Source organism: Crassostrea angulata, chromosome 4 (assembly GCF_025612915.1).
Source record: "Crassostrea angulata isolate pt1a10 chromosome 4, ASM2561291v2, whole genome shotgun sequence".
Classification (NCBI taxonomy): Eukaryota; Metazoa; Mollusca; class Bivalvia; order Ostreida; family Ostreidae; genus Magallana; species Magallana angulata.
The window spans coordinates 14,847,717-14,875,118 of NC_069114.1; the positions used below are offsets into that span (position 1 = coordinate 14,847,717).

Below are 27,402 nucleotides of genomic sequence, written 5' to 3' on the forward strand. Positions count from 1 at the left end.
ATGTACGGTCTTTAGCATCATCACGTTGACTGTCGAAGAATTCACATGGAGCACAATAAATTGCATCAGAAGACATTGAATATTTCATTCATGTATGCTTTTCGAGCCTTTTCACCTGAAGTTTCCTCTAATACCCCGTACTTCCCTAGAATAAAAAAAATGCACGTTTATTTAGGGTCCAATAAATGCAAAACAATATAATTAAAGTTTTATCTTGAAATCCTTTTCGTGGTCATACATTTCTCACACGGTTCTTAATTAATATAATTTTTTCCTATTTGTTTGTAACACTCTGGCTCACATGAACTGTAAATTATGGTCCTCTGTTGTCCGTCATACAGAACAGTAGGTGCATGGCAGCAGCCGTAAAGTTACGACACATTTTACACTTGGGATTTTCTTAAGAGTTTTGTGAAAACAAACTTCCCAGCAAGATTTTTTTTACTTAAGTCAAATATTTGTCGTAAGAATTTTTGTGAAAATGGCTACAGAACAGAGAAGCATCAAATTATTACAATTACAAGAGAGAGAACTATAACAATTATTAAAGTATAACACTTTTAGTAAATGACATTGTTAATTCCAACAATATTGTACCATTTCAGATAAAAAGAGTTCAATGTACGTGTATAAAATAAAATGTATAACTACTATCAGAGACATAAATAACAGAGATTGGCAACTGATCGAAATCTCGCGGTCCCTATTCTAAAGTGTTCCCAGTTTAAATCAGTATATCTTTCTAATACACAAATGTTATTTATGTCACTGCTACTATAGAATGTAATCATTTATAAATTTTCCCATTTTACAATTTCCTTGTTTTACCTTGTATTAAGTAACCAAAAAAGTATTTGTTCACTATCTAAAACTGAAAAATTTGGAAGTTTGTTTTTAATAAACAATTATTTTGAAATAGATCTTTTCTCTGGTGATCATATTTTTCACATGTATCCAAAAAATGAATTTCATCATCTATACTGTTAGAATTGCATCTATTACATTATATATCTTCTCTAGGGATGTTGGTAAATCTACCTACTTCAATTTACAACCTATGACAAGGAATTCTGAAATTACAAAGAGATTTCTTGTGATCAAATTTTCAAAATATTGATAAATATGTTTCAAATAGCTCCCATTTTGTTTGAGTTTTACATAATTATGTGCTTAATTTGCCATTAATATGGCTTTGTTGATTTGAAATTCCGCCAAGCCTCAAATCCCTTATCCGTGGGCGGGGGGGTTCGAAAATTCTAATTTAAAAAAAAATGACTTATATGTACAATACCTGTATAAGACACGTGTCCCTTTATTTACTGTACAATGCAATCAAATGTCAAGAGATTGAACTGGCTACCTTGGTTTTTTTTTGCATGATTTCCGACATCAGAGTCATTGCATGCATAGACATGTGCAATATCCGTGAACTTCCTCGTATATTCCGTGATGAACCTTAGGCCTGAACCAAATCGTGCGGATTGATTTATACATCCGAGTTATATTTGCAAGTCAATCGGTATTCGTGATATTCCATTTGAATAAATTAAATATGGAAACAGGAAACATAAATGGACAAAGACTGTCGCTTCTATAAATAAAGTCAATGTCTCCCATATCAAAACTAATCTTAATTGAATAAAAACTTGATCAATATACATGTATATGTCAATTTAATCAATCATTTGGTACTTCCTGTTCATATGCTATCAAATATTACTTACATTTATTTTGTTAAAAAATGTAAAAGAGCATTAAAAAGATTTCCATTCTGCTGTTTAAATTCTATACTCATACCAAAATATCAACTAGGATATTTTATAACCATAGTTATACAAAATATCCTACTTGTACACGCATGTTTAATCAAATAAGCATGGGTAAGTTAATTCCCATTGCGTTTCCTGTGAGAAGCAAAGCGACACATGGAGAAATAATTTTTTATTGTGTTGACAAATATCCAGATTTACAGACATATTCAGTCAGGTGGGGGTCTCACCTGTACAGAAACAAACTTAGGTGTCCCTGTCTTTCCCAGGTAACACAGGTGTGTTACTATTACATAACATTATTGCACATGTAAAACATACAAAGGACATTTCGTGTACAAGGACCTACACGTGTGTCTGTTTCAACTATATTTTTGTTGAAAATGGTGTGCATACAAAAAAAAAAAACAACAAAACTTTAATTTTACATTATTATATATCACTTATTTCATTATTTAGTTAATCATTAAATAAGACACAATGAACTAAGTTTTTTTTAACTCTACTTTCAAATACTTGAATGTGAAAAATGGCATTTTCACAGCTTCTATGATATCTAGAATTTCATATAAACGCATATACATTTATTTTCTTTTTTGGGACATTTTTTTCAAAGTAATTCACAAAGCTGAATAATGAAATACTATAGCAAACATGGCAAACAGTTAAACATGATAAATGCCCACATAGTTCCTTTGTAATTTCATCTGTAACATGCCCTTCAATAAGATCTAATATGACTCTTTACAAATAACAAGTGAATTTTAAAATGTTCATGATTCATGACAATTGAAACATTAAAAACTATCGACTACACATACATCATGTTTATAAGGTCATATCTGAAAGACTGAATGGACTCGTCTTTTACAAAGACCATGATAAGTTGGGGCTTAAATCATTTCGTGAGTTAAATGACTAACTCATACATATACCTTTAATATAATACAACGATAATGTTTAGTGTCATACACATGATAATAATGCCGGAAGTCTTTTGTAAAGACTTGTCAACCAAGAGGGCGGGTTTTTTGACCGCCAATCATTCAACTGAAATGCATACAATGTGTGAATTGCAAAGGCAATATGTCATGTTAAATTTATTTTTCTAATAAAACCTGTATATTCTCTTGATTATTGTAGGTATATCATGTCTGCATAAACCTGATATCATGTCTGCATGAACCAGATATCATGTCTGTATGAACCATATATCATGTCTGCATGAACCATATATCATGTCTACATAAACCAGATATCATGTCTGCATGAACTAAATATCATGCCTGCATGATCATGATATCATGTCTGCATAAACCATATATCATGTATGTGTGAACCAGATATCATGTCTGTGTAAACCAGATATCATGTCTGTGTGAACCAGATATCATGTCTGCGTGAACCAGATATCATGTCTGTGTGAACCAGATATCATGTTTGCATAAACCTGATATCATCATATCTGAATTTTTTATCATCAAACAGTAAGGTTATGATATCTTGATCAAGTTTTATGCTTTCCATCATCAGTTCCAAATATCATGTTTGACCCAGGTGAAAATAGTATTTTGCTGATCAGTTTAACACTGATGAAACACAAAAAGAAACCTACATGTTTTTACATGACAGCACTGGTTATGGGAGAGGGGGTTTACAGGAGTAACATTTCCCCAATACATCATGATATCATATAATCAAATCTTAACAATATATTTAAAAGGGATAATTCATCAAAACAAATTAAAACAGAAATTTTAAGGAAATATTGTTCAAGTGTGTTCATCTGAATTTCTAAAAACTTATTATAAGAAAACATCAAATTTTCAAAGAAATATGAAATGAAAAGACCGCAGAGTTTTAAGTTTCTGTTCTCATAACAATAAAAGCTCTTCTACATGCACAATGTAATAAACAATTTCACTTGTATATTAACAGAACTTGATTGAATTTACATGACATATAGGGAAACATAACAACAACACAAGCACAAGTATATTTAGATGGAAAAAAAGGATTTATATTCTGGGTAGCGGGTACTGTCAGATTTATTAACCTAATCCATGTACCCGTACATGAACCATATCTGATGTAAGCACTTTCATTTAAATTTTAAAAAAAATAACGGCAAAACTTTGACTCGCTGCGCTCTTCTTTGATTTGTGACCAACTATACAACAAGTAAATAATTTAATCTTAGAACTATATACTAAATGCATACTTTCATAAACAGGTACCGGTTTGTAACCATGCAACCTTTTCCAATCAAATATTTTCAATTTGCTATAAATCACACATTTATTTCAATAAAAATATCATCAAACCTAACAATACCAGCAAAAGAATTCATAACATTTAAAACCCTGCTGGCTTTTAATTTCTTAATAAACAAAAATATGCCCCTGAAATATCAACGAACATGTAAAATATTTTCTCAACGAAGTCTTATTCACGAACAAGATTAACAAAACATGTGTTACCATGGCAACCATTAACTTATTTTGTTCACTAAAAGGATTGATCTCCCTTTTTCCCGAGAGAACATTATTGAGTAAATTAAACATAATACAAAGCATAAAAAAGTCTTGATATAAAAAGTACAAACTAAATTCTTTAAAAAAAACGCACAAACAGAAAGACTTCAATCAGGTTGTTTTGTCGCCAATTTCAGGGGACACTATCACCTGAACCACGTAGCTCTTTGGAATCTTTGCGTCCTCCACCCTCAGTTTATCTCCTAGCAGACGTCCAGCGAAAAACCAGCGTTGCCGTTGCGGTTCAATGCCCATTTCATCACAGATTCGTTTTTTGAGTTTCAACACAGTGTCCGTGGTCCTGACGTACAGTTTAAGATCTTTGTTGGAAGAGGAAATTCGGAACTTGATGGGAATCTCTAATCCTGGGGACTGGTTCTCAGAATCTCCGCCGGCCTCACTTTCACTAATGTCCTCAATTAAGTTCGTGGGAGCACTCAGGACATAGACGGGGAGTTGATAGCGATTTCCTAACTCGTCGTAACTATCCATCAAGGTCCCTGTAATTCAGTGTGAAATTTTTTTTTTATTTGTAATAAATAAATGAAATTTCTTTTTGGTTCATAACTTAAATGTCTTGCAATGGGCATTTGAAATACTGTCCATGGGTACATGTTATAACCTAAAGGTTCTAATTTCACAAAATAAAATAACTACTAAGAATTCAATAAGAATTCAGTAGTTAAAGAGAGCTAATTAGCTTTCGTTTTGTTTTGTTTTAAACTTTCAAAACCTTGTGACCAAATTTTTGGTGAAAATCACCCAATTTACAGTGAACACAAATTTGCATGATCTTTCAAGTCATAAAAGAAAACAATAGCCTTAAACCTGAAACAAACAAATGTACATTACAAATAAAATCAAAACTCAAATTTCATGAAATTGTTTACAATATAATTTTATAACATAATGATTATCACAGAATCACTGACTAACAAATAAAAGGAAATATGAGCAACAATGAAGATAAAATAAATATCAAGATACCATGGGGGAGTGATATGTTGGCTCCGTCTATAATGGCCTGTGCTAGGGAATGGTCCCCTGTCTCCAGGGCATACGCTGCGGCTTTGAGTGCATCCCAGATCTCTTTCCTCCCCTCAAAGGCGGGGGCTGTGTCCCAGAACTCATCACGTTTGGACCGTAGCTGACCATCTGTCAGTGGAACCTCGCTCTTCCATTTCGGTTTTTCTGGTTTCAAAGGTTGGTTCCGCCCTATAGAAACTAAGTGAACATATACCAGGATAATTTGCTGTGTACGTAACGTACCACTTTTAACCTTTTCCTTATACCGACGGTAAATGTTCATTACACACCAAACTTTATCAAACCCACGTAGAAATAAAATTGAATGATGTTAATCCAAGTAATAATGCTTGCTGATCATTGACCAATCAATATCTTACTATTAAAAGAAACTGTGAGGTTGTTTTAAAGTGATTCAGCCAAGCTAGTTCAAGTACCGGTATATTTCTTTCAATCTTTGAATACAAAATATAAAATCTTCCCTTTATATAATGTATGTGATGTTCATACCAGGTATTAAACAGTGATATCCTTAGAAATCAAGAAAGATTTATAATGAGTTTTAAGAGAGCATAATTAAATGTGTATGTGATAAAGTACTACTGTATTTATAAAATTAACCAAATACTGTTTATACAAGTACAATTACATTTTTACTAGCACTAACTATACAGGTATGTACCCAGGAAGTTATGTGTTTAACCAATGTTCTCAGTAAGCAATTTGTTCATTTTAAAATTCAGCGAATCAATGAAATTATTGTAACAAAGACAAAATTGCCTTTGCTGGGATTTGAACCTATGTCTTCTAGCATGCACATCCAGCACTACCGATCGAGATAAAGAGTTAACCCACTAGCCAGAACTAGTAGAATTGCCATTTATATAAAAGCTGACTCTATCACATTGTTCCTCTCCAAGGAAAGAGTCGCCAACACCTATGGGACAAAGTACTGGAGACAATCTTTCTCTCACCCACCAGAGAATACCCAGGCCCATTGTTAGTTGCCAGATGTACAGGATGAGGGAAATAATGACCAACCAGACCAGGATTTGAAAATGTGGACCCCTGATTCTCTAATCAAGTATACTCTATCAAATGAGCTGTCTGGTGTTAGAATTTGAATCTGTCCGATTGTCACATTCTGCCCCATAAATGATCTCTACGTTCTTTCCCCTGGCAGTGGGCTAACCTTTCAGTTCCAGGGGTTGGCATAGCACCACATTCATCATTGGGTGCCAAATGTTAACACTAACCCAGATAGCATGACTACGTTGGGCCAACGTTGGTAATTGGTTGTACCGTTGGTCGATGGTTGGCGTTGGGCACGCAATGTTGGCCCAACGTTGGGCCAACATTATAACACATATTTCATAGCACATTGATTGCTTTGTTGGCATGACAACGTCGGGCCAACGTTGGGCCAACATAAATAAAACATGTGATCTCATTTGTTAGTTATGCGCAGTTGAGCCAACGTTGGGCCAACATAATAACATGCCATGAATTTAGACTAAGTGTTTGTTGGTGTAACAATGTTGAGCCAACGTTGGGCCAACAAAAGTAAAACATATGATCTATATTTGTTGGTAATGCGCAGTTGAGCCAACGTTGGGCCAACATCTTAATATGCCATGAATTTCAACTAAGTGTTTGTTGGCGTAACATTGTTGGGCTATGGGTGGGCCAACGTAGGTAAAACCATGTGATCTCATTTGTTGGTATCGGCAGTTGGGCCAACATTGGGCCAACATTTTAATATGATATTAATTTCAACTAAGTGTTTGTTGGCGTAACATTGTTGGGCCGTGGGTGGGCCAACGTAGGTAAAACCATGTGATCTCATTTGTTGGTAATGCGCATTTGGGCGAACATTGGGCCAACATCTTAATATGCTACGAATTATGACAAAGAGTTAAGACAAACAAACAGATAACATGAACACAACCAAACAAATGTAAGGTGTAGATGGGTAAAAATTTGTGATTTGCTCTGTTAATTTTGATGGCAATTATAAGGAATTTATAGGGTTTTATTTATGTTTTAGCACATGAAAATGCTAATTAAAAAGTGTGTATGTATAATTAGTTGTGTTAAATCTATATCTCCTACTTTGGAATATATAACATGATACATTAATTGTATGTACTTTATAGATCTTAGTTATTTGGGTTGAAAAATAGTTAATCTATGTTAATAATATAGAGTTTTAAACTGTCAAATGTTGGCCCAACGTTGGTTCGTTGTTAGATTTTAAACCCGACAATGAATTTTTTTTTATTTTTAGAGAAATTTTAGTGGAGCATTGTAAATTGTATTGGACTTAATTATTTAAAACTGTTGGGTCATATATGTTGGCCATTTTTGCTCTGGTGAGGGAGGTGGCCCTTGGGCCTCTTGTTTATGAATCTGATGAGTTGTATATACACATATGTAGCTGGAGCGCCTATTGCATAACGAATCTTAAAGTGTTGAAATTTAGAGGCAGACGGAGCTCCTTCACTGCCCAAGTATCTGGGTCAGTGCTACTCACAGCATGGGACTGGCCAGTTTCCTTGGAGATCGGTCATCTGATATAACCAGGATGGTCAAAACTGCCACTTTTTATTTCGAATATATTGCAACCGTTGTGCGTGTACACCTATAGTAAATAGTTCTTTTTTCTACTCTACGAATTATACATTAGAAGATTGGGGATATATATGCTGCAAAAAGTAAGTACATAATAAATTATTATATTAACTTATGTACGTAATACTATTCCTTTTTTCAGGTGCTTATGATGTTTAAATTTATTGTGTTCATAAAAAAAATGAATTATCATTTACAGTTTCACTTTATTGATTGTACATTTCAATTTAACCTTAGTTTTCAAAAAAAGCTTTCAACTGAAATGCGAGATTAACAAATGTCAGTGTATATCTTTTTCGAGCACTATCTAAATTGATTTTGCTGAGAAAAAAAAACCTATTCTGTGCATCGGCATGGGAGGGTTTTCATACTAGTAGAGGGAATTTGGTAGATGCATAATACTATTACATCATAAAACATATGATTTATTTTATTAGAAAGTTTTTTGCACAATAAAAATAACAACTAAAATTTACATTTCCAGCCACAGTAAGAAAAAAGCAGACTATGTGCCTCTGCAACAGATGCAGAGATTACAACCATTGCAAAGGACAGGTTCCGTTTTTTCAAAGACCATGAAGGTGAAAGGAAAAAAGGGAAGAAAGAAAAAAAGCAAGGAGGTAACCCAAGCCACTGAAGCCAGTGACCCGGACAGTGATCAGATCCTACAGTTCGATTGTTACTAAGGAATATACATAGACAAAGAAATATACTAACGATTCTTTTTAATTCTAAAAAGTGTTTAAATGTTTTGTAAATTTTTACTCAGAAAGAATAAAATCTGTATACTTTTTAAGTTTTCGTTGCATAAAATTATTGAATATTTGTTTAGCCATTGAAAGTTTGCTTATCGTCACTACGTTGGCCCTCAGCTGTTTACTAGGATGGACCAACGATGGCAGAGGATGTTGGGACAATGTAATTTTCCTAGTAATCTTTACGTTGGACCAACGTTGGCCTTCAGTTGTTAAGTAAGTTGGACCAATGTTGGCAGGCTACGTTGGGCCAACTAAGTTGGACCAATGTTGGCAGGCTACGTTGGGCCAATGTAATTTTGCTCATCGGCCCTACGTTGGTCCAACATGTTGGACCAACGTAGGCCCAACATGTTGGGCGAACGTAGGGCCGATGAGCAAAATTACGTTGGCCCAACGTAGTCTGCCAACGTTGGTACAACGTAATGAACAACTGAGGGCCAACGTTGGCCCAACGTAGTCATGCTATCTGGGAACAGAGTCAAATACTGCCTTTGCTGGGGTTTGAACCCCAGTCCTCTGGCATGAAAAAAAATCCAGCATTCTACCGGTCTAGCTAAGAGTTAACCAAGTAAACCAGCTAAAGAGAGCTCTAGTAGGAATGCCATATACCAGACTCTACCACACTATGGCCATTTTATTTGAGACAGCAATGCCAATTTTGTGACATACAAATTAGCATTTTGCTTGCATTATGAGTTTTGTAAATAATCATCAACGTAATTTGTTAAAGTAACAAGAGCTGTAGAATAGGTATATTCTTTCAATAGCAGGGTTTAAATTAGAATCCATATATTAATCTTTATTAAGTCTGCCTGGATGATGAACTATTCACTTCAGTACAGTGTCAAAATCACTGCGTGGTACATATAAAACTCAAAATAAACACACTGAAAACTATGAATTCATATCAGACTTTTGTAAGAAATGAGGTTGGCGGATCAGCTGATATACTTAAAGAGTTCAAGTTAAAGTGAAAGGGGCAGAATCAACAGCTGGGGAAAACAACGATACCTGCCGCTTCCGACGACTCCCCCGAGGACGGACCGTTTTCCCGATTCGACCCAATACATCCCCCCATTTCAAACAGGAGGCGTATTGAGTGTATATGGTGAATTCGTTACAGCCGAAGTGGGTCTGACGCAGTCTATTTTCCCTTATTTTTTTGACGTCCAGTCCAAAATATTGATGTGCCGGAGATCGTGAAAGCTGGATTTTGATTGGTCAAAAATAAAAATATAAATATTATTACCAAAACAAAGATACATGTTAATGTGGTATCATACTTTATTAAATCGAATCAAATTCGGTTTTCAGTATCCTTAAAGTGCTAAAAACAAAGGAAATTTAACATATTTATAAACAATATGGAAAACATAAAAAACCTACATTCATAAAGGATTTTTTTTCCGAAAAGAAATCATAAAAATTTTTGTAAGATTTAAAGTTATCATTACAAATTTAAGTGAAAACTGTTTTAGTAAACACATGTCATAAAAAGTATTATCATGCAAATTATCTGAAGTGAATATGCATGGTATTATGCATTTAAAACTAATTCGGAATTGTTATTTCTGTACAATAAATGTTCACCGAATATATATCCATTTAAAGATGTCTGCGCCCATGTGGAAGAGTGAAGTTGAAAAATATATCAAACTTTTGGAAAATTCTGCAGTTGAAGTCCTTAGTAATGGTGTGTTAAACTATGAATAGTTATATTTATGTATGTTCTGTGGAATTTTGAACAAATTTTATATTTCAAATAAACCTTTTAATAAAGTTATTGAGTCAACACTGTACCAAATCTACATAATTATGAAATCGTGTAAATTGAATAGAAAAGGATGACAGTGACTGATTTTAACCTTTATGAGTTTTAGGGCTTCAAGGGAAATCTGTTTCTCTTCTTGAACTCGTGGAGAGCATTGGGTAAGTTTGTTTGTGATTAATCATGCAGTGAAAAAAGTCTAAGCTATCTTGCATATCATAATTTGTAAACAGTGTAACTGTTAGATCAAGTGGGATTTTTTGGAGTTTTAACAGTGCAATTTGATTTTTGTGAAAGAGAAAATAAACTGTGTAAAATGCACATATAAAATGCATGTTACCATTAAGCCTTGCTTTGTGACACAGGCTTTGCCTCCTAGCTCTTGCTTTACTTGATGAAAACACATTCAGCAATTTAAAACCCATTTCATATTTAGAGTCGAAAATGTATTTGCTGTTCACTGTGCAGCTAAGCTTAATTATAAGCATACATGTACTTAAACATCAAATGTTTATTCTGAAATCTGTATTTACCAGGGAGCATTTGACCAGTGAGGACCATGAGATCAGGGGACGTGTGATCAAGTTACTGTCCGAGGTTCTTGGCAAGCTTCCAAACACTGTCCTTTCACCAATGGAAGGTATTTTGATATAAAAAAATTATGATCTTTGAGATTTCAGCTTGCAAAAAAAAGTTATACAGATACATATGTTTATATGTAACAGGTAAATAAAGGCATGGTCTCAATGAAAAAAACCTGCTGAAGAATTATCATTGTGATTTTTTTTTCTTCAGTGAAGACAATGGTGACTTACCTTTGTGAGAGACTTCAGGATCACCACTCCATTCAGCCTCAGGCCCTCAAAGGCATTCTGACTCTGGTAGGGCAATGCCAATTTCATTTTGACTGCATGCTAGTTTATCTGTTATCTAGAACTTCAACCATTTTAATGTGACCTGTAGAAATTCTTATGCTACTTGAAAAAATATTCCCTGTTTAATGTATATTGTGTTACCTCCTGGTAATAAACTAAGAATATTAATGGATATATTCTAGATGGGTTCAAATATTCAGGAAAAAATCTATACATTCTCTCTCCTTGTTGTTTAGATCTTTTATTAAAAAGCTACAAGCTTTCAAAAGTATTATTTCATCCTTTCATGATGGTCATTCTTTCAAAGGTAAAGAAAATACAACTTTCAGAAATTTACATACAAATATATGCTTTGTCTTGCAGATATGATATTTCAAGCTAAGTGATAACATGTATACCGGTATATCATGATTTTTCATGTTTCTGTTGTAAAGGTGACAGGGAATGGATCAAATCTCCCTGAGGGGTGTGCCGATATGATATGCCGCTCAATATTCAAAGAGGTTCAGGTTCAAACCCTATCACAGACAGACAGGTGTGCAGTGTACAACATTTATTCCACATTACTCAGCCATAAACTCCCAGGTAAAATCCAAATCCAGAAAATGTTTCCACAGATACTGGTACTAATTTCAGAATTGTCTGCAAGACTCTCGTTTTTTGAAGTATTGAGTTGTTTTAAAGACTAAAACAGATCTTCAGAAGATGGGCATTGACTTTGCGTTTTTATTGCAGAACTACAGAAGATGGGAAATGATTTTGTGTTTGGCTTTATTCAGTCCATGGATACAGAGAAAGACCCTCGCAATCTCTTATTGGCATTCCACTGTGCTAGAACCATCATTCTGAATTTCTCTTTAGGTAAGCAGTATCTATATTTTGTCAGTAATTTAGCAGTAATCACATTTTTGCTTCTCTTGTGCAGTATCAGGTTCACTGCATTAAATACAAGCTAATTTATACCTGTACCATATTTCAAACAAATACATGTATACTTAAAATCCTTGTTCTGTGAAAAGCAAATTTATGTACCAAGGTATATGCTAGGTAATCAGATGTTTGAGAAGTTTGCTCAAAATTTTCAGTGTATATATGCATTCATTTATGTATGTGCCACACAACCTATCCTTTCATTGCCATTGTTTTCCAGGTCCCTTTGTGGAGGAGATGTTTGAGGTCACTTCTTGTTATTTCCCCATAGATTTCACTCCGGTAAGACTATGACTCCAACATCTGTAGTGTCTTGTTTTTTAGCTTCTCAGTTACCCCAAAGATTGTTCACTGTTTTTTTAAAAAGAAGTTGTAAGCATCTTCTACAGGAATAGATGACAAATAAAATGCACAGTCATATATTTGTATAAAAAAGATCATTGTGTAATGAACTCCTGATATTTGTTATTTCTCTTGCACATGGAACCAACTTGCGCCTGATATGCAAGATTTCAAACTGTAATATCATATTTTTCAGCCACCCAACGATGAGTTCCGAATCACTCGGGAGGACCTGATCTCCGGATTACGTGGATGTCTGTCAGCCTGCCCGGAGTTCGGACCTTTGGGTGTTCCCTTACTTCTTGACAAAATGCAGTCGGATGTTCAAAGCGCCATATTGGATTCCCTGCTTACACTGGTATATATGTCTTTTTGCATGAAGAGCAATAATTATTGAAGACATATTAAAATGTTATAAGCTAGTAAGCTATAGCAGATACTTTTTGGCAATTGTAAATGTATGGTAGACTGCTAACACATCAACCATCTAGGATTCAATATTATTGACATGTTTACTGCCTTGAGAGTGTCTTCTTCCCTACCCATAATATATGAAACAAATTTTGGATGAAATCTAACATCACCTAAATACACACTCCCAAAAGAACAATTTAAACTTATGATTGTGTGACGATCAATGCTGTATGCAGGGAAATATTCGCCCCCGTTTTATTTTCGCCCCTTTCGCCTTCGTTGTCAGCTGTCAGTTTTTAGACTGAGCAAATACCTGTACTTATGTCTCAGTTTATCTCTCTTAAATCACAAATGTATCTGAGCGAATTGAAGACAGAACAAAACTGTTGGAAAGTGTAGAAGGGCGAAAATTACATGGGGCAAAAATAAAACTGTATACAGTACATGTATAGTCTAATAAACTGAACAATTATTGCCAAAACCAGCTTGAGATTTATAGTTACTGTACATGTACATGGGTTAACTTTATATATTACTGTAATTGTAATTGCAGGCTGAGAGTGCTGTTGTGTATGGATCAAAGTGTATAAAGGAGTTCCAGGCTCCTCTCTACAGGTGTATCAAACAGGAGGTGAGTACTGAGGTGTATCAAACAGGAGGTGAGTACTGACCAATCAAAATGCTTATAATTATGTAGGGGTCAGTGAGACATAAATGAAGGGGAGAATGGACTGTGAAAACTTAACAATTCATTATCTGCGGTACATGGAATGCATGTATGTACATTTGTTTCTTATTATTATATATCTGTGGGCATAAATTTTCATCAAGTTTAATGATTTAATGAAATTGACAGTTTCAAGAATGAGTAAATTTTGTGGCCTATGATTCGATTTATACAATATGTAAACTTGTTAGATGTTCCACTTCAATGACAAATGAATTCATTTCATGGGTCAACTCAACAACAGATTCAATGAAAGTTGGTATTGAACGAATATGAATGAAACATGAAACTACAGTACTGTGATATCATCATTGTTCTAGGGGGACCAGTGTTTGTGGCTTTCGTGTGTTGCCTTTGCCCACGAATATACATCCCCAAGAACGTATATGCAAGCATAATTATGTTTAATATATTTTTTTACGAAATAGAACCTGCTGCCAACGAAATTATGTCCCCACGAACAAAATAAAAATTAGGCTACTCACGAACATTGACGACCACGAATAAAAATGATTTTACAGTATTTGATGTATGCATTGTGTTTCAGATATTTAGTCCTAGGACACCAGAGCTGGCGTCGGCTGCAGAGACTGCCCTCACTGCTATGTCAGCCGCCTTGTCCCCACAGGTATTTCAATGTCCTAGTTCTAAATTAAAAGCTAGCTAATTGAAACCTTGATAACCCCTCTTTCCTTATCACCCATTAGTCTCTATCTCTCTCTCTTTCTCCCTCTCTCTCTCAATTAAACCCAAACATATAGTCATTCATAATTCATACTAAGTGTATAATTTTGAATTCAGAATTAAAATATAATTTGATATAGCTGTCATTGTTATCTGTTGTAGCCTGGTCTTTCTACAGAAGATTCAGATGTAGATGTTTTTATCAAAGAAGTCATGCAAGGTTGGTTTGAGATAAGCGAACATTTTTTTAATGCCAGATTTCAAAGATTGTCACTGCTACATGACATATATTACTTTTTGTGTGCCTTTTTGTTATTCCACTTACAACTTTAGCCTGTAGTAACTGATTTATGAACGGATGAGACAAGAATTCATGTAAATCTTCTTGTATGTGCTAAGTTTCAAGAATAGATTTTCTGTTTTCAGGCAGTGCCTTATGTGATGTTAAGTATAGAAGTTTTGTTTTTCAGACAGTAAGCGTCACTTCCTGGACGAGGACGTACGACTGTTTGTCCCCTCATGTCGCCTGCTCCTTGCCCTGGCCCTGGGGTCAGACCATGCCTGCTGTGCTGTGGTCGGTCAGACAGTGCCCCTCCTGGAAGATTTATACAACAAATTTACCGGGGTGAGTGCCAATCAAAGTGTAAAATCACATTTATGTTTTAATAAATGCATTTTCATCTATTTTCATGAATCAGAGAGTTATCGCCCTTTTGTAATGTAAACTGTTAGAAACACTGCTTGCTGTAAATGACAAAAACAGTGTAATTATAAGAATCATTAAATGTACTGTTATTTTAAAAATATAAATGCATAAATTATATTACCTAAAATCTGATTTGTGCCCAATTATTTGATGCACCAACTCACAAAATCCATTGTTTTGTTTTTTTAAAAAGGCTTCTTATCAAAAAATCATACAGCTTTGCTAAAGCTGCGTAACTTTAGTAGTTAGACTGCAAAAATGTCACTGTGTGACATTGAAATACAGATGATTATATGAACAATTTTATTGCTTTTATCTTTGTAGGCAACCCAAAGAAAACAGATAATAGAAATGCTAGTCAAGTTTTTATGCAGTTGCAAGACCTTTGCTGGAGGAAAGGGTACGTAATAATTGAGGTTATGTGTGAGTATAAATACTGAGGTTATGTGTGAGTGTAAATACTGAGGTTATGTGTGAGTATAAATACTGAGGTTATGTGTGAGTATAAATACTGAGGTAATTTTTGAGTATAAATACTGAGGTTATGTGTGAGTATAAATACTGAGGTTATGTGTGAGTATAAATACTAAGGTTATGTGTGAGTATAAATACTGAGGTTATGTGTGAGTGTAAATACTGAGGTTATGTGTGAGTATAAATACTGAGGTTATGTGTGAGTGTAAATACTGAGGTTATGTGTGAGTATAAATACTGGGGTTATGTGTGAGTATAAAAGAGTACAAGTTTTGTTATTTGTCGCATTCTAACTAATGTACAGCATGTATGAAAGATGTAACCCCCCAAAAAGTTTCTTTAAATTTTTTTCACCAAGCCCTTCCATCACCAACTGTCCTCAAGTCATTATTCAGCCTCAAGTCTGATTATTGACCTCAAATTTATACATATTTTAAGGATTTGAGGAAATAACTGAGTTGAGTGATTTGAAAATTTTGGTGACGACAGAGCTGGATCTTTAAAATCACCAAATGATGATTTAAAAGTCCATATGCAAGTGGTATTCTATTTGTCAAAATCATCACTTAGGGTTTACTTTAAGTAAACTAGTGTAATGTCACCTTTAAAACAATGTATTTAATTTCAGTATTATACTGCTAATATAAGTGCATTTGAAAATACACATAATATAGAAAGTAAGATGAATCAAAACGATTTTTATTGGCAGCTCCCAAAGTTGTATCAGAAATGATATCATCGTCTCTCAAGATTCTAATGTCGTCAACATCACAGTCGAATGGAACCTTGACCTCAGCTGCAGTTCAAGGTCTAGGTCAAGTTTTGACCTTGCCTGGTGTTCTCGCATCAGAGGATATGAAAACGTCCTGTTGGTGCATTCTAGAGCAAGTTTTGAACTCTGAAGATAAACTTGTAAGGTAAGGGGAACCAGTTTAGTAGTTAAAAAAAACAATGTAGATAGAAAGTATAAACCTGAGAATGAATGGAGGAGATATGCATTAGCTCTTAACAAAAAAATCCCTGTGACAAAAGAATAAATCTAACATACATGTAAAACTTGACACAATGTATTGCCAGTAGCAATACATTTAATTGATACTGGTATGTATGTTTCAACGCAAAGTTTCATCAGTGTGCATTGATTATATGAGAACATAAACAGTACCATTACAGGGTTATTTTCGCCCTATGTTATTTTCCCCTCTTTTCATTTGCAAACGGTTTCACCCCACCTTGAATTCGCCTAGACAAAATTGTGAATGAAGAAAAATACTTTAAGACGTAGGAATTCACCCAGTTTTAAATTTGACTGCTGACAACGAGGGCAAATGGGGCTAAAATTAATGGGGGTTGGGGGGGGGGGGGGGGTACATGTATTTCCCGGTATACAGTAGTTGGTCAGAAGTGCATGTACTTGAGTGTTTATTTTTTGCATGACATTCATTTATATTTTTCTTTCATTATTTGATTGGGGTTTTCTATCAATCAGGAGTTCTTGTGTGGAACCATGTAAGGAAATGATGAAAGTTTACCCAGAAATTTCTACAGAAATTCTACCAAAGCTTATAGAGAAAATTAATCCAGGTAATTTAATTTTCTTTCTTCTTACATTTATTTCCTATGTAGTGCACATTTGCATATGAAATAACAAACACAATATATGGTGCACAATGTATCAATTTTTACATAAACATTTCATTTACTAGATGCATGATAGTTTCTTCATTCTCTTTAACAGAAGAAGGAGAGGCCATTTTGCCATTTGTTGCCATTTTTTCTGTCCACAAGAGTGTGATATCAAAGACAACTGAACAATTGATGTCCAAACTACAGCAAGAATCTCAAGGTACTCTGTAATATGGGAACATCTTTTAAGATAGAAGATGAGCCTTACTCTAATTTTATGACATCTTTTTTAAAACCAACAGAAAGCATTTTTCGTACCGCACATTCCCCGAATACACCAATATCAATTTAAATTAAATTATACAAGGTCATGCATAAAAGGGCAATTTTTAGTACCTGAGCATGTTTATTGTTAGTCCAAGGCAATGAATGTCCAGTTTTCTTAATACCGTTGGTTCTGATGTGTTCCTGGCAAGTAAAAAATCAAAATCGTTAAAAATTTACCTAAGCATGTTTACGGTGTGAATTACTAATAAATGTATTTAACATTTTGTTGTGTATTCAGTTTTGTGGTTTTGGCGGAAAATGGGGCCTGCTTAATCAAGTACATCGCCAAATGTAAAATTTATAAGTAAATAAATAGGTACATTCAGAAATGTGCTAAATCAAATCCACGCTAACTGGTTGAAAAATCGTATTTTGCCAAATATCGTACACGCTAAATATAGTATGTTAACAGTATGTTACATTGATAAAACATAGCAGATTGCATTAGATTTGAAATGAATTTAAAACAAGTAAATTATTATTTGTTATTTTACTTTCAGCCATGAGTGAGTCAGCCCTACAGACTTGCCTGTGGATTACATCATGTTTAGTAGACATTTCTGTGTATGCCAGAGGAAATTCGGACTGTGTATCTGTGTTGTCTTTGGAAACGGTCCCCGCTGTTTACAAAATGTGTGCATCTAATGCTGTGTCTGATAATTACAGTGATGTCTTGTCTAGTCCACAAGTACTTCAGACTCTGTCTGTGTTCATCAGAAATATCACCACCTTGTTAGATTCAGGGTAAGGTAGTTTAAGCATCCCAAAAATTTTGGAAGTTGGGATGAAACAGCGCTGTTAACCAAAGTTTCGATTTGATTTTGAAAACTAATCTGTTGAAAATAGTTTCACACGTTTATATATAAAAGTAATCCACTGTGTATTATGTTTGTAGAACATATGCCAAACTGTATACTTTGGTCACAAAGCTTTATTGTGAGGATTCTTACAGTAATACTACACAACAGAAGTCTTTCAGGCCTTTACAGGTACAGTTAATGTTTAAAAAAGTGCCAAAAACTTGTCTCATTGACAAGTAGAATTGTTTATTATTCAATGTTAACATATTCCATGTCTTCCTATCCCAATTTGATAGTAATGAAGGATAAAACTAACATTAGCAGATGGTTTAATGAAACAGTTCTCAAATGTTGAGAAAATCTAAAAACAAAAGAGTTTTGATGTGCTTTATAGATGACATCTATTTTGTAAAAAAAAAATTTAAACTTTTGAAACTTTATATTCTCCCAGTATCTACCTGCAGATTTCCTCCATATCATTATCTATTTGATACATTTATTAATTGTTTATCTTTATCTATCATGATTTAGGTGGATTCACCTTCAGAACAGACTTGCCTGGTGACTCTCCTTACACCCACGCTCTGCTCCAGTCCTAACCAGGTCAGTGATTGTTTGGTTCTAGTTCCATTTGTCATAATTGAATTGGTGTGCAATATTTGAGAGAACAGATATGAGGAAAATATATATATTGTATATATCATTGATATGGAAACCTTATAAATATTTTCATTTTAAACATGAATTTTATGGACACGCACACAAGTAAAGCTACCCCTAGAACACTTCAATTATTATGTTATTAAATGTATTTAAAGAAGAGTGTGTATGTCCTAAATATTGAAGTATACATGTAAATGTTCAGTCTCTCTCTGTTCTTATGTCTGTAAATCTGTCTTGAATACCGATAATTTTTCTTCTTCTAGTAGGTTACATACATTAAAGGTTTTACACATGTAACACCAAAAAAATGAATTCATCTACATCTAGTATGTGTATTATTGTGAATGGTGTTAAACTTCTAGTTCACGATGCCTGACATCCAGAAATATCGAGAACTACTGACTGATCTGTCACTCAGAAGTAACCAAGACTACACCAGATCTGAATCAGCCAAATGTTTGGCAGGAATCTTAAATAAAGCTCCAGATGGTATGTTAATTTTTTTTAATAATAATTTTGTATCGAACAATTTTAAAGCCCATGTACATGTACTTTTAATTTGAATGGTACATGCATATTAATTTTTTTTCAGATCTATTACTTAGAATTTTTGCTAAACTTAAAAACAATTGTGAAATCATTATTTTTATGTGATGCGATTTTGCATTTGATAGATGAAGAGATGGCAGTGTATTTACAACAAAGACGAGACTTTTATGTACAGACCTTGACCTCTACAAGTACGGACACTTCCTGTCTGCAGCAGTGTGTCTGGGTCACAAAAGCTCTTGTCATGCGAGGCCATAAGGAGGCCAACAAGTTTGTAAACATTGTAAGTATTCTTTAAAGCCTTCTAATGATAACAAATAAAATATTGAAAATGGATAGCTGAGATGAGTTATCAAGACTTCATCGGTAGGACTTTGAGCTGTATAAGTATTGGTTGCAAAAAAGTGCTGATAAACTCTATACATTGTTCATTTATATGCCACTTTATATACTGTTGCAGGTTTTTACTTGAACATGGTTTGATTTTCCAAACTTCTGAAGCTAATGAAAAATCACTGATTTCTATCAAAAACTTGTGCAGACTTTAATTGTAATTGATTAAGATCTCGGACAAATATTATAAGCAGACCAGTAGTATAAGTTGTGAAATAACACTTAGTACGTTTATAGTTGATGCATGTCAGGTTGAAACAAAACCCTGTACTCATTCATAGCAATGACAAATTTGAAGATGTTATGAAATCAATTTTTAAACTTCTGTTTTACCCAATGTATTGCATTATTTATTGCCATATTCCATCAAGTATTGCAATATGATTTTTCTGGTAATATCCACTTCTATTGTAAAATTAACTTACCTCTATTTTAACTGTTTGAAGCTGCTTGGTTTGCTGGACAGTGAGTTCCTGGGTGACCGGGCAGCGGAGGGGGTGGGGGTCGTACTCACAGTGTATGAGGATGTCCTGAATCTGTCCATGCATGCCAACATCCGCATGCTCTATAAACAGAGATTCTTCACTGAAAATTCTAGCCGCCTCACAGAGGGATTTCAAAATGCATCAGCAGGTAAGTTTATATTGCAACTGACAATGTTATATCCAATTTTATGGTTTTGGAGATTTTACCAAAAAAGATTAGTTTTTGAAATTAACAGTGTTTGGATTGTTGCTCAATGGTGAAATGCATGTGTATGATATTGAAAAATGAGCAAAAGTATTGATAAGCATATTAACAAATGTCTTTTAAATGATAGAGCAAAGGTGCAGGAATTAATAGATAAAGGTATTGACCAAAAAAGCAAGGAAATCAATAATGCATTTAAATAAAATAACTGAAACAAGTGTATCACATATAACAAACAACTGGTTGTTTTTCCAGGGACAAAGAAGAACTATCTGATAGCCCTGTCCCACTGTCTGCAGTCTCTACCCAAGTCTGTCCTTGTGAGAGAACTGCCTCAGGTAATCATAGACTGTAAATTTTGGATGGCCAAGAAAAAAACTCTTTTTCACTTACAAAGAACTTTATGTACAAGTGTATATCAATAATCTCCTTTGTATCTTCACTTGTAAAAGACCATTTCCTGTTCTCCATTTGGCCCAAGAGATATTTATGTAATTTACCCATTATAGATGAGCCCACATGCAATATATTAAAATATCTATTAGGCAAACAAGCCAATCAGAATATTTGAATATTATGATGTCTTTTGATTGTTCCTCTTGTCTATTCTACATGTGCTGTATTTTTTTTGTCAGTTGTTCCCCTTGTTGGTCCAGTCCTTGCTGTGTGATAACGTCCAGTTACAACAGTCCACTATGGACGCGCTGTGTACAATGATCACTGATGCCCCCGACTTCCTGGTCAAACATGTAGACTCGGTGATCCCCCAGCTCCTGAAACTGACCACCTACAAACCAGCAATGGTAAGCTTGAGAGATTGATGTCAGTAATGATAATAAACAATTTAGTTTCATGAACAAAAAGTATGCGTTTTAAAATTAATAAAGTCAGTTTTATAAACACTGATTTAAAATTTCATTTTTTGACTAAGATAAAAAAATAATGACTGTGCTGTTTTTCTGGCTAAAAACTTCACAATTTATTAAGCATTGTATTTCCTCTTTAGTTTTAATGCTTGATTTGAGAATGGGAATATCTCAGTTTTCTTTATGTTATGAACCAGAGAGGTTCTAGTATACAGAAAGTAACTGACTGGCTCGTATTTACAGAGGGTGCGGACTTCGGCCCTGCGATGTTTGCTGGAGCTTGTTTCCCTGCCCGCCCCTGTGATCTTACCCTACAAACCCCAGGTAGTCAGGTCACTGGAGGGCGTGCTGGACGACAAGAAACGACTGGTCAGGCTGGAGGCTGTGAAAGCCAGGAACGAGTGGTAGGTTCAAAGGTCATCTTGATTTGGTTCAAAGGTCATATGATAAGGTTCATAGGTCATCTGATTAAAAATTTGATGGTGTCACATGTCTTGGGCAAAATCTTTCTTTTTTTTTTTTTGTTCAAAGTTTGTTGTAATTAAAGATATGGCATTTATTGCAAGAAAATCAAGCAAAAAGGTTTTGCATAATGACACTTTTATGTTCTGTAAATATTAAAACAGTTACTGTAAATTTACCAAAACAGAATGTGGGATTTATTGAAGGAAAGCAAACTTTTTTTTATCTAGGGAGGTTATTGTGTGATATTGAAACTTCAAATTTCAACTACTTTTGAAGAAGTAAAATGTACTAATATATAGCTATATAATTCGAGCAATTTTATTTTAATGGTTTTAAAAAAAAATGTTTATAAATATCATTAATACGTAACATTATTATCATGACAAGTACTTTTCAATCCTAAGATGGATTTTACATCTCATTTTGTAACAAGTTTTGACTCTTGAAATGTTCTATTTCAGGTGTCTATTGGGAGAACCTGGTGGAAAAAAGTGACCTGAAAGATAAATAGATCTAAATGAATAAATAAAAATAGTTTCTGTATATTAAATGTAAATAAACTTGTACAGATGTATCTCACCTAGCATCGCTGATTTAGCTGTCTAATGTTAATATTGTGGTATATGCTGTGGTATAAATGTACCTGTATTTGGCAGAGGCCACATATTTGCGAGATTTGCTTATAATAAATATGTACTGTAAAACTCTTGTGTGCAGTTTTTTTTTATGCATTCCTATATTAATATAGGACCATTTGCTAAAAAGATGGGACCAATTGCAATAGCTTAACAACGTGTTTGGGGAAACCCCCACGCTAGTATCGCGCTATCATGCATGGAACATAGTTTGCATGCATATCGGCTTTAAAACAAGGTTTCCTGAAAGTTATGGATAAGTGGATTTTCTAAAACTTTTCAGATAGACAACAGAGGTCTACTTATAAAGCAACACAGTCACTTAGAAAAAGTGCCTTATTTTACGAGTTTAATGAACTGGCGTACCCCTCGGGTGAATGTTAACCGCCATATTAGTTAAATATTATTACCCATTCGTAGAGCTTTCATTATAAAGAGAGAATAATGTAAAGAGGTGGGTATTTCTCTAGGTTTTTTAATCTTTAATGCAACATCTGAACATTAAACGACAATTTCTTTTGAAATTTGTTAAAAATCCATTAGAATGTATTTTACTATATCTTCCGACTTTTACGTATTAATATTTACATTTTCCAGTGTCTTTGTCTGTGATAACACGACGAATCGATTTTGTACGATACATTCCAATAAATTCGAATGAAAGATACTTTTATCGTGTTAAATTGTAGAAATTGTTTTTATTATTATATATAAAAAATAAAACAAAACAAAACCTAAAACGCACAAAGTTTGACAACAGATATAAATGTACAAAGAAATTGACACAAGATTGCTCTAAAAATAATATAACCAAATCAGAAACTGGAATTTGTTATTGATAAGATGCTTTTTAATGTTAAGGATGCTTTAAGAAAAATAACAAGAGGCAAAAACAATATGGTTTTTAGAAGAAGATTTTTAAAGAATACCAACAAAGGACTCTATGATATGGAAATAAATTGGCCCCCTAATGAACATAATCATTTTCTGTAATTCTTTCTTTTCTTTGTACACAAATACACCCAAAACTAATAAGGGACACACATATTTTCCTTGTTCAAGGTGTCGCTCAAAAATACGAAAATTATCAATTTTTGAATGATTTTGATTAAATCATAAAATTGCGTAACTTCTGACGTAATAAACTGCCGATGGATGCAAACAATTAAATAAATACCGGTAGATAAAAAAAAATATGTTTTATCAACTGAATGTTTCTAAAATATAACGTAACAATTTAATGTACCTGAAACACTTAAAGAAATGGCGAATTATGGGGGCCATATATGACCTATATGATATACATGTATAGTTCTTTTCAATAATTTTTAATCATATCACATTTAAAAAGAGTGTTGCCCTTCATTTTAACAAATTTGAATCCCCTTCATCTTATGTTTTTTGGCCAAGTTTGGTTGAAATCGGCCCAGTGGTTCTGAAGAGGAAGTCGAAAATGTAAAAAGTTTACAGACAAACGAACAGACGAACGAACAGACGAACTCAGACGAAAGCTATACCATACAATTGAAAATTGAATTATATTACTTTGAATGTATATAGATATGACCTAGATTCTTGAAATTGCATGCGCATTTACCACGAAAAGAGAAATTTCAAGTCACATATACAACAAGAATGAAAGGACTTTAATAAATAAAAAAATATATATGAAAACCAATCTTTTTATATATTTTGATATATTGCTACAGAAAACAGCTACATTTAAAAAATAAATTCGTGATTTTAATTGTGGATATATCTACAGTTATGTTGGATACAAAGTATGACAAACTTCAGATGCTAAAAGTCAATGAACATTTATTTGGCTTGAGCAAACAATTAGTTTAAAGAAAATTCATTCATTTTTAATATCACACGACAAATATAAAGAGGAGATAACTCGTACCCTCTTTCTGTAGTTCACAAGCTATATATTTTATTAATTTCTACCATTTTTATTAAAAATCGAATAACGTGTTTTAATTTATACATTCAACTAACAAATTTTAACATTTCTGTTATTTTCTATTGATAAACTTTACCTTTTTATATTTAATTGAAGAGATAAGATTATAAAGAAATTATCATAAACATCATCATATAACTGTAGACTTCTGTTATAAATTGTAGACATTTTCTATGTACCTTATGTACACGTTACTACTGAATGTAATAGACGGTATTCTTTTCAAATATCTCTAGAAGGCGACTGCAAAGTTGCCTAAAATTAAAAAGAGAGGACAATCACCCTCATTAATACATAATACAATCACACCTATATAACATAGACTTTCTACAAGGATTACAGAAGCATGCAAAAAGGGCCGGTATTTAAAGGTGGTTAATAATATTCCATACAGAAATAACTCACAATATCATATTCTTTTAAAGGAATAACGATTTATAATCTGAGAGTATTATGAGGTGAAAATTTTGGTCAGTGCGTGATCAAATCCAATAAAGCCCGGGGGGCCCTATGATGGATTTGATGACTTCATTTGGATTGAGAAATTGCGAGCCAAGATCGTAATGTGCTTACTACGGCCCTTTTTGCATGCTTCTGTAATCCTTGTAGAAAGTCTATAGATGATTGTAATTCTCCTGAGCAGGAATCAAATATTGACCTAAGAACATTTGTATGCTTCTATTAAGTTTACATTTTTTGGCAGAATATTATCACACTTGATTTAGCTGCGATAAATAAGGAATAAGGAATCACTCTTAAGTATTATGAGGTGATAATTTTGGTCGGGGTGTGATCAAATCCAATGTAGCCCGAGGGGCTTTACATATAGATTTGATCACGCCCCGACCGAAATTATCATCTCTTAACATTCAAAGAATGATTCCTTATTATTTATATTTATATAATCTAGTGGCGTCGGAACCAAATTGAAAGGGGGGGGGGGGGGGCTAGACTAATCCTCAGATATCTTGACAAGCAAAAAAAAACAACCATAATTCCCAAAATTCAGAAAATCCGTATCGGGGGGGGGGGGGGGGGGGGCTTGTATATCTTTAATATATGGCTCTCAATATTTCTGTCTTCTCAAGGTAAATTTTGGAACAAACCCCGCTGGCGCCTCGATTTGGCGTCATTTGAAGTTTTCGGTTCCATTTGTTTGAATACTAGTACATATATGCAGTGTTTAAAAGTGACTTGAGATGGAGATAGATTAATACAATATGTTATATTCTCCCTCACTACGTTCGTCCGAATATAAAACAATAAAATGCTACATGCATAAAATCAACAAGTACTACATATAGGTACATGAACGCTGCTCGCTAGCGTTATTTTATTTACACAAAAACACATACATGTAACAACCATCTGTCAGCCCAAAAGCAGGGCATTCGGTATCTAGCGAGCAAGCTCAGAGTGCCACGCCACAGCATGGTCCTACTATTTATATTACCTGATCACGTGACCCGAAACCTATTCGAGTGCGAATGAAAACCCACCATGCACATAATTTAAATATATCGCCTGCTAAGGCGGAGCAACTTCTAGTACTTTGAACATTCAACACACCAGTATTTTACTATAGATTTATTTTAACAGGTCGGGTACACTACCTTATATGGATAGCATTATTTAACACGTGACCGTATTTTTGGCAAACAGATTCTCCAATCCAGTGAATGAGTTGCAATGCATGGTGGTCTTTACGTGTTTACGATTCAACAAACGCACGTGGTATTTGTCTGTTTTATACACAATATTTAATTGCTTGCCGGAATGTTTGTACATCTTGATTTTTACTTTAGAAGGTAAAAAATTAAAGATTACGTACCATTAACTTTGTTCCATGCTCACATTAAAAAATACTGTTGTTTTAGTTGATTAATTGTTGCTTAAAAAATGATCAGTATCAAACGACTGACAAACATACGCATACAAGTACAAACATATTTTGATAAGAAAAAAAACATCACATGTATGTATTGGTGACTTTATCATTGTGCACTAGAAATAAATACAGGTAACTGTACATTTTTTAACATACGTGAATACTAGTAGCCACGGTAGTAGAAATGCACAACTATACAAACGCAGAAGCACAAGCTATATGCAGCATAAAGTATTTTGTCCGTTAAGCATTCTGATGAATGTCCCTGAAGAAAATATCAACGCGTGGTTCTACTAATGTTGTCCCAAATATGGGGTATCACGTGAAAAAAAACAGAACTCACTGCTTTTAATTCAATAGGACGTACCTCTCTTTTGAACATTGACAATGGGGTATTTAAATAGGTTGATATAAGTCCTCATATGCAATATTTTTTAAATGTGAGCATAGAAATTGAAGTTCAGACATAATTGTCCATATTACTTTCATAAATTCTGAAAAATCATTCAAAATGAGTTTCCAAAGGACAATTCAAAATGGTATATATTTTCAATACGCTTTGTATACACTGAAACTTGTAGTAGCCCACAATGCCTTGCAACTCATTCACCTGATTGGTTTGTCGATAAAAGTAAACAGGTGCCTAATTTAGTATGCAAATTTATGCCGACGTCACAAAATATAGTGGTCTCGACCTGTTTAAAGATCATCTATATTTAATACAAGATACAAAAATGAGGATAATACACCTCCTTGTCGAACATTTTGATTATAGTATGTCCCAAGATATTTTTGCCGCATATTTTCTTGAATTATTCAATATTTTATAAATACCTCTTGATTCAGACGATGTTCATTCAATGGTTTGAAAAAATCCGAAGATTCTACAGGGATTT

General features: G+C 33.9%; 2 protein-coding genes and 1 long non-coding RNA gene across 4 annotated transcripts; 2 read left to right on the top strand and 1 right to left on the bottom strand.

Moving 5' to 3' along the window:
• Positions 1 to 1,926: 1,926 nt before the first annotated feature.
• LOC128181561 (ubiquitin domain-containing protein 2-like) lies at positions 1,927 to 9,937 on the bottom strand. 2 transcript variants are annotated; one of them, XM_052850005.1, is made up of 3 exons: positions 9,730 to 9,937; positions 5,291 to 5,527; positions 1,927 to 4,803 (listed from the first exon to the last, which is right to left on the bottom strand). In XM_052850005.1, the coding sequence occupies exons 1-3, from the start codon at positions 9,794 to 9,796 to the stop codon at positions 4,415 to 4,417; spliced, it is 693 nt and encodes a 230-aa protein (XP_052705965.1). In that variant the 5' UTR covers positions 9,797 to 9,937; the 3' UTR covers positions 1,927 to 4,414. The 2 variants fall into 2 exon arrangements, with proteins under 2 accessions (XP_052705965.1, XP_052705966.1); XM_052850006.1 differs by having other exon boundaries at positions 5,291 to 5,518; positions 9,730 to 9,936.
• On the top strand, positions 5,536 to 8,750 carry LOC128181562 (uncharacterized). The gene is made up of 2 exons (XR_008243334.1): positions 5,536 to 8,043; positions 8,445 to 8,750. It is a non-coding gene; the product is annotated as an uncharacterized LOC128181562 (long non-coding RNA).
• Positions 9,938 to 10,319: 382 nt separating the features above from the next.
• Positions 10,320 to 22,725, top strand: LOC128182470 (MMS19 nucleotide excision repair protein homolog). Its single transcript, XM_052851104.1, has 26 exons — positions 10,320 to 10,411; positions 10,599 to 10,647; positions 11,023 to 11,126; positions 11,282 to 11,367; positions 11,796 to 11,946; positions 12,097 to 12,222; positions 12,512 to 12,573; positions 12,830 to 12,991; positions 13,601 to 13,678; positions 14,322 to 14,402; positions 14,621 to 14,678; positions 14,929 to 15,083; positions 15,489 to 15,564; positions 16,348 to 16,555; positions 17,128 to 17,222; positions 17,377 to 17,484; positions 18,092 to 18,335; positions 18,487 to 18,580; positions 18,923 to 18,994; positions 19,417 to 19,543; positions 19,729 to 19,886; positions 20,443 to 20,629; positions 20,942 to 21,024; positions 21,322 to 21,489; positions 21,796 to 21,956; positions 22,479 to 22,725. The coding sequence occupies exons 1-26, from the start codon at positions 10,330 to 10,332 to the stop codon at positions 22,510 to 22,512; spliced, it is 3,009 nt and encodes a 1,002-aa protein (XP_052707064.1). The 5' UTR covers positions 10,320 to 10,329; the 3' UTR covers positions 22,513 to 22,725.
• Positions 22,726 to 27,402: the final 4,677 nt, after the last annotated feature.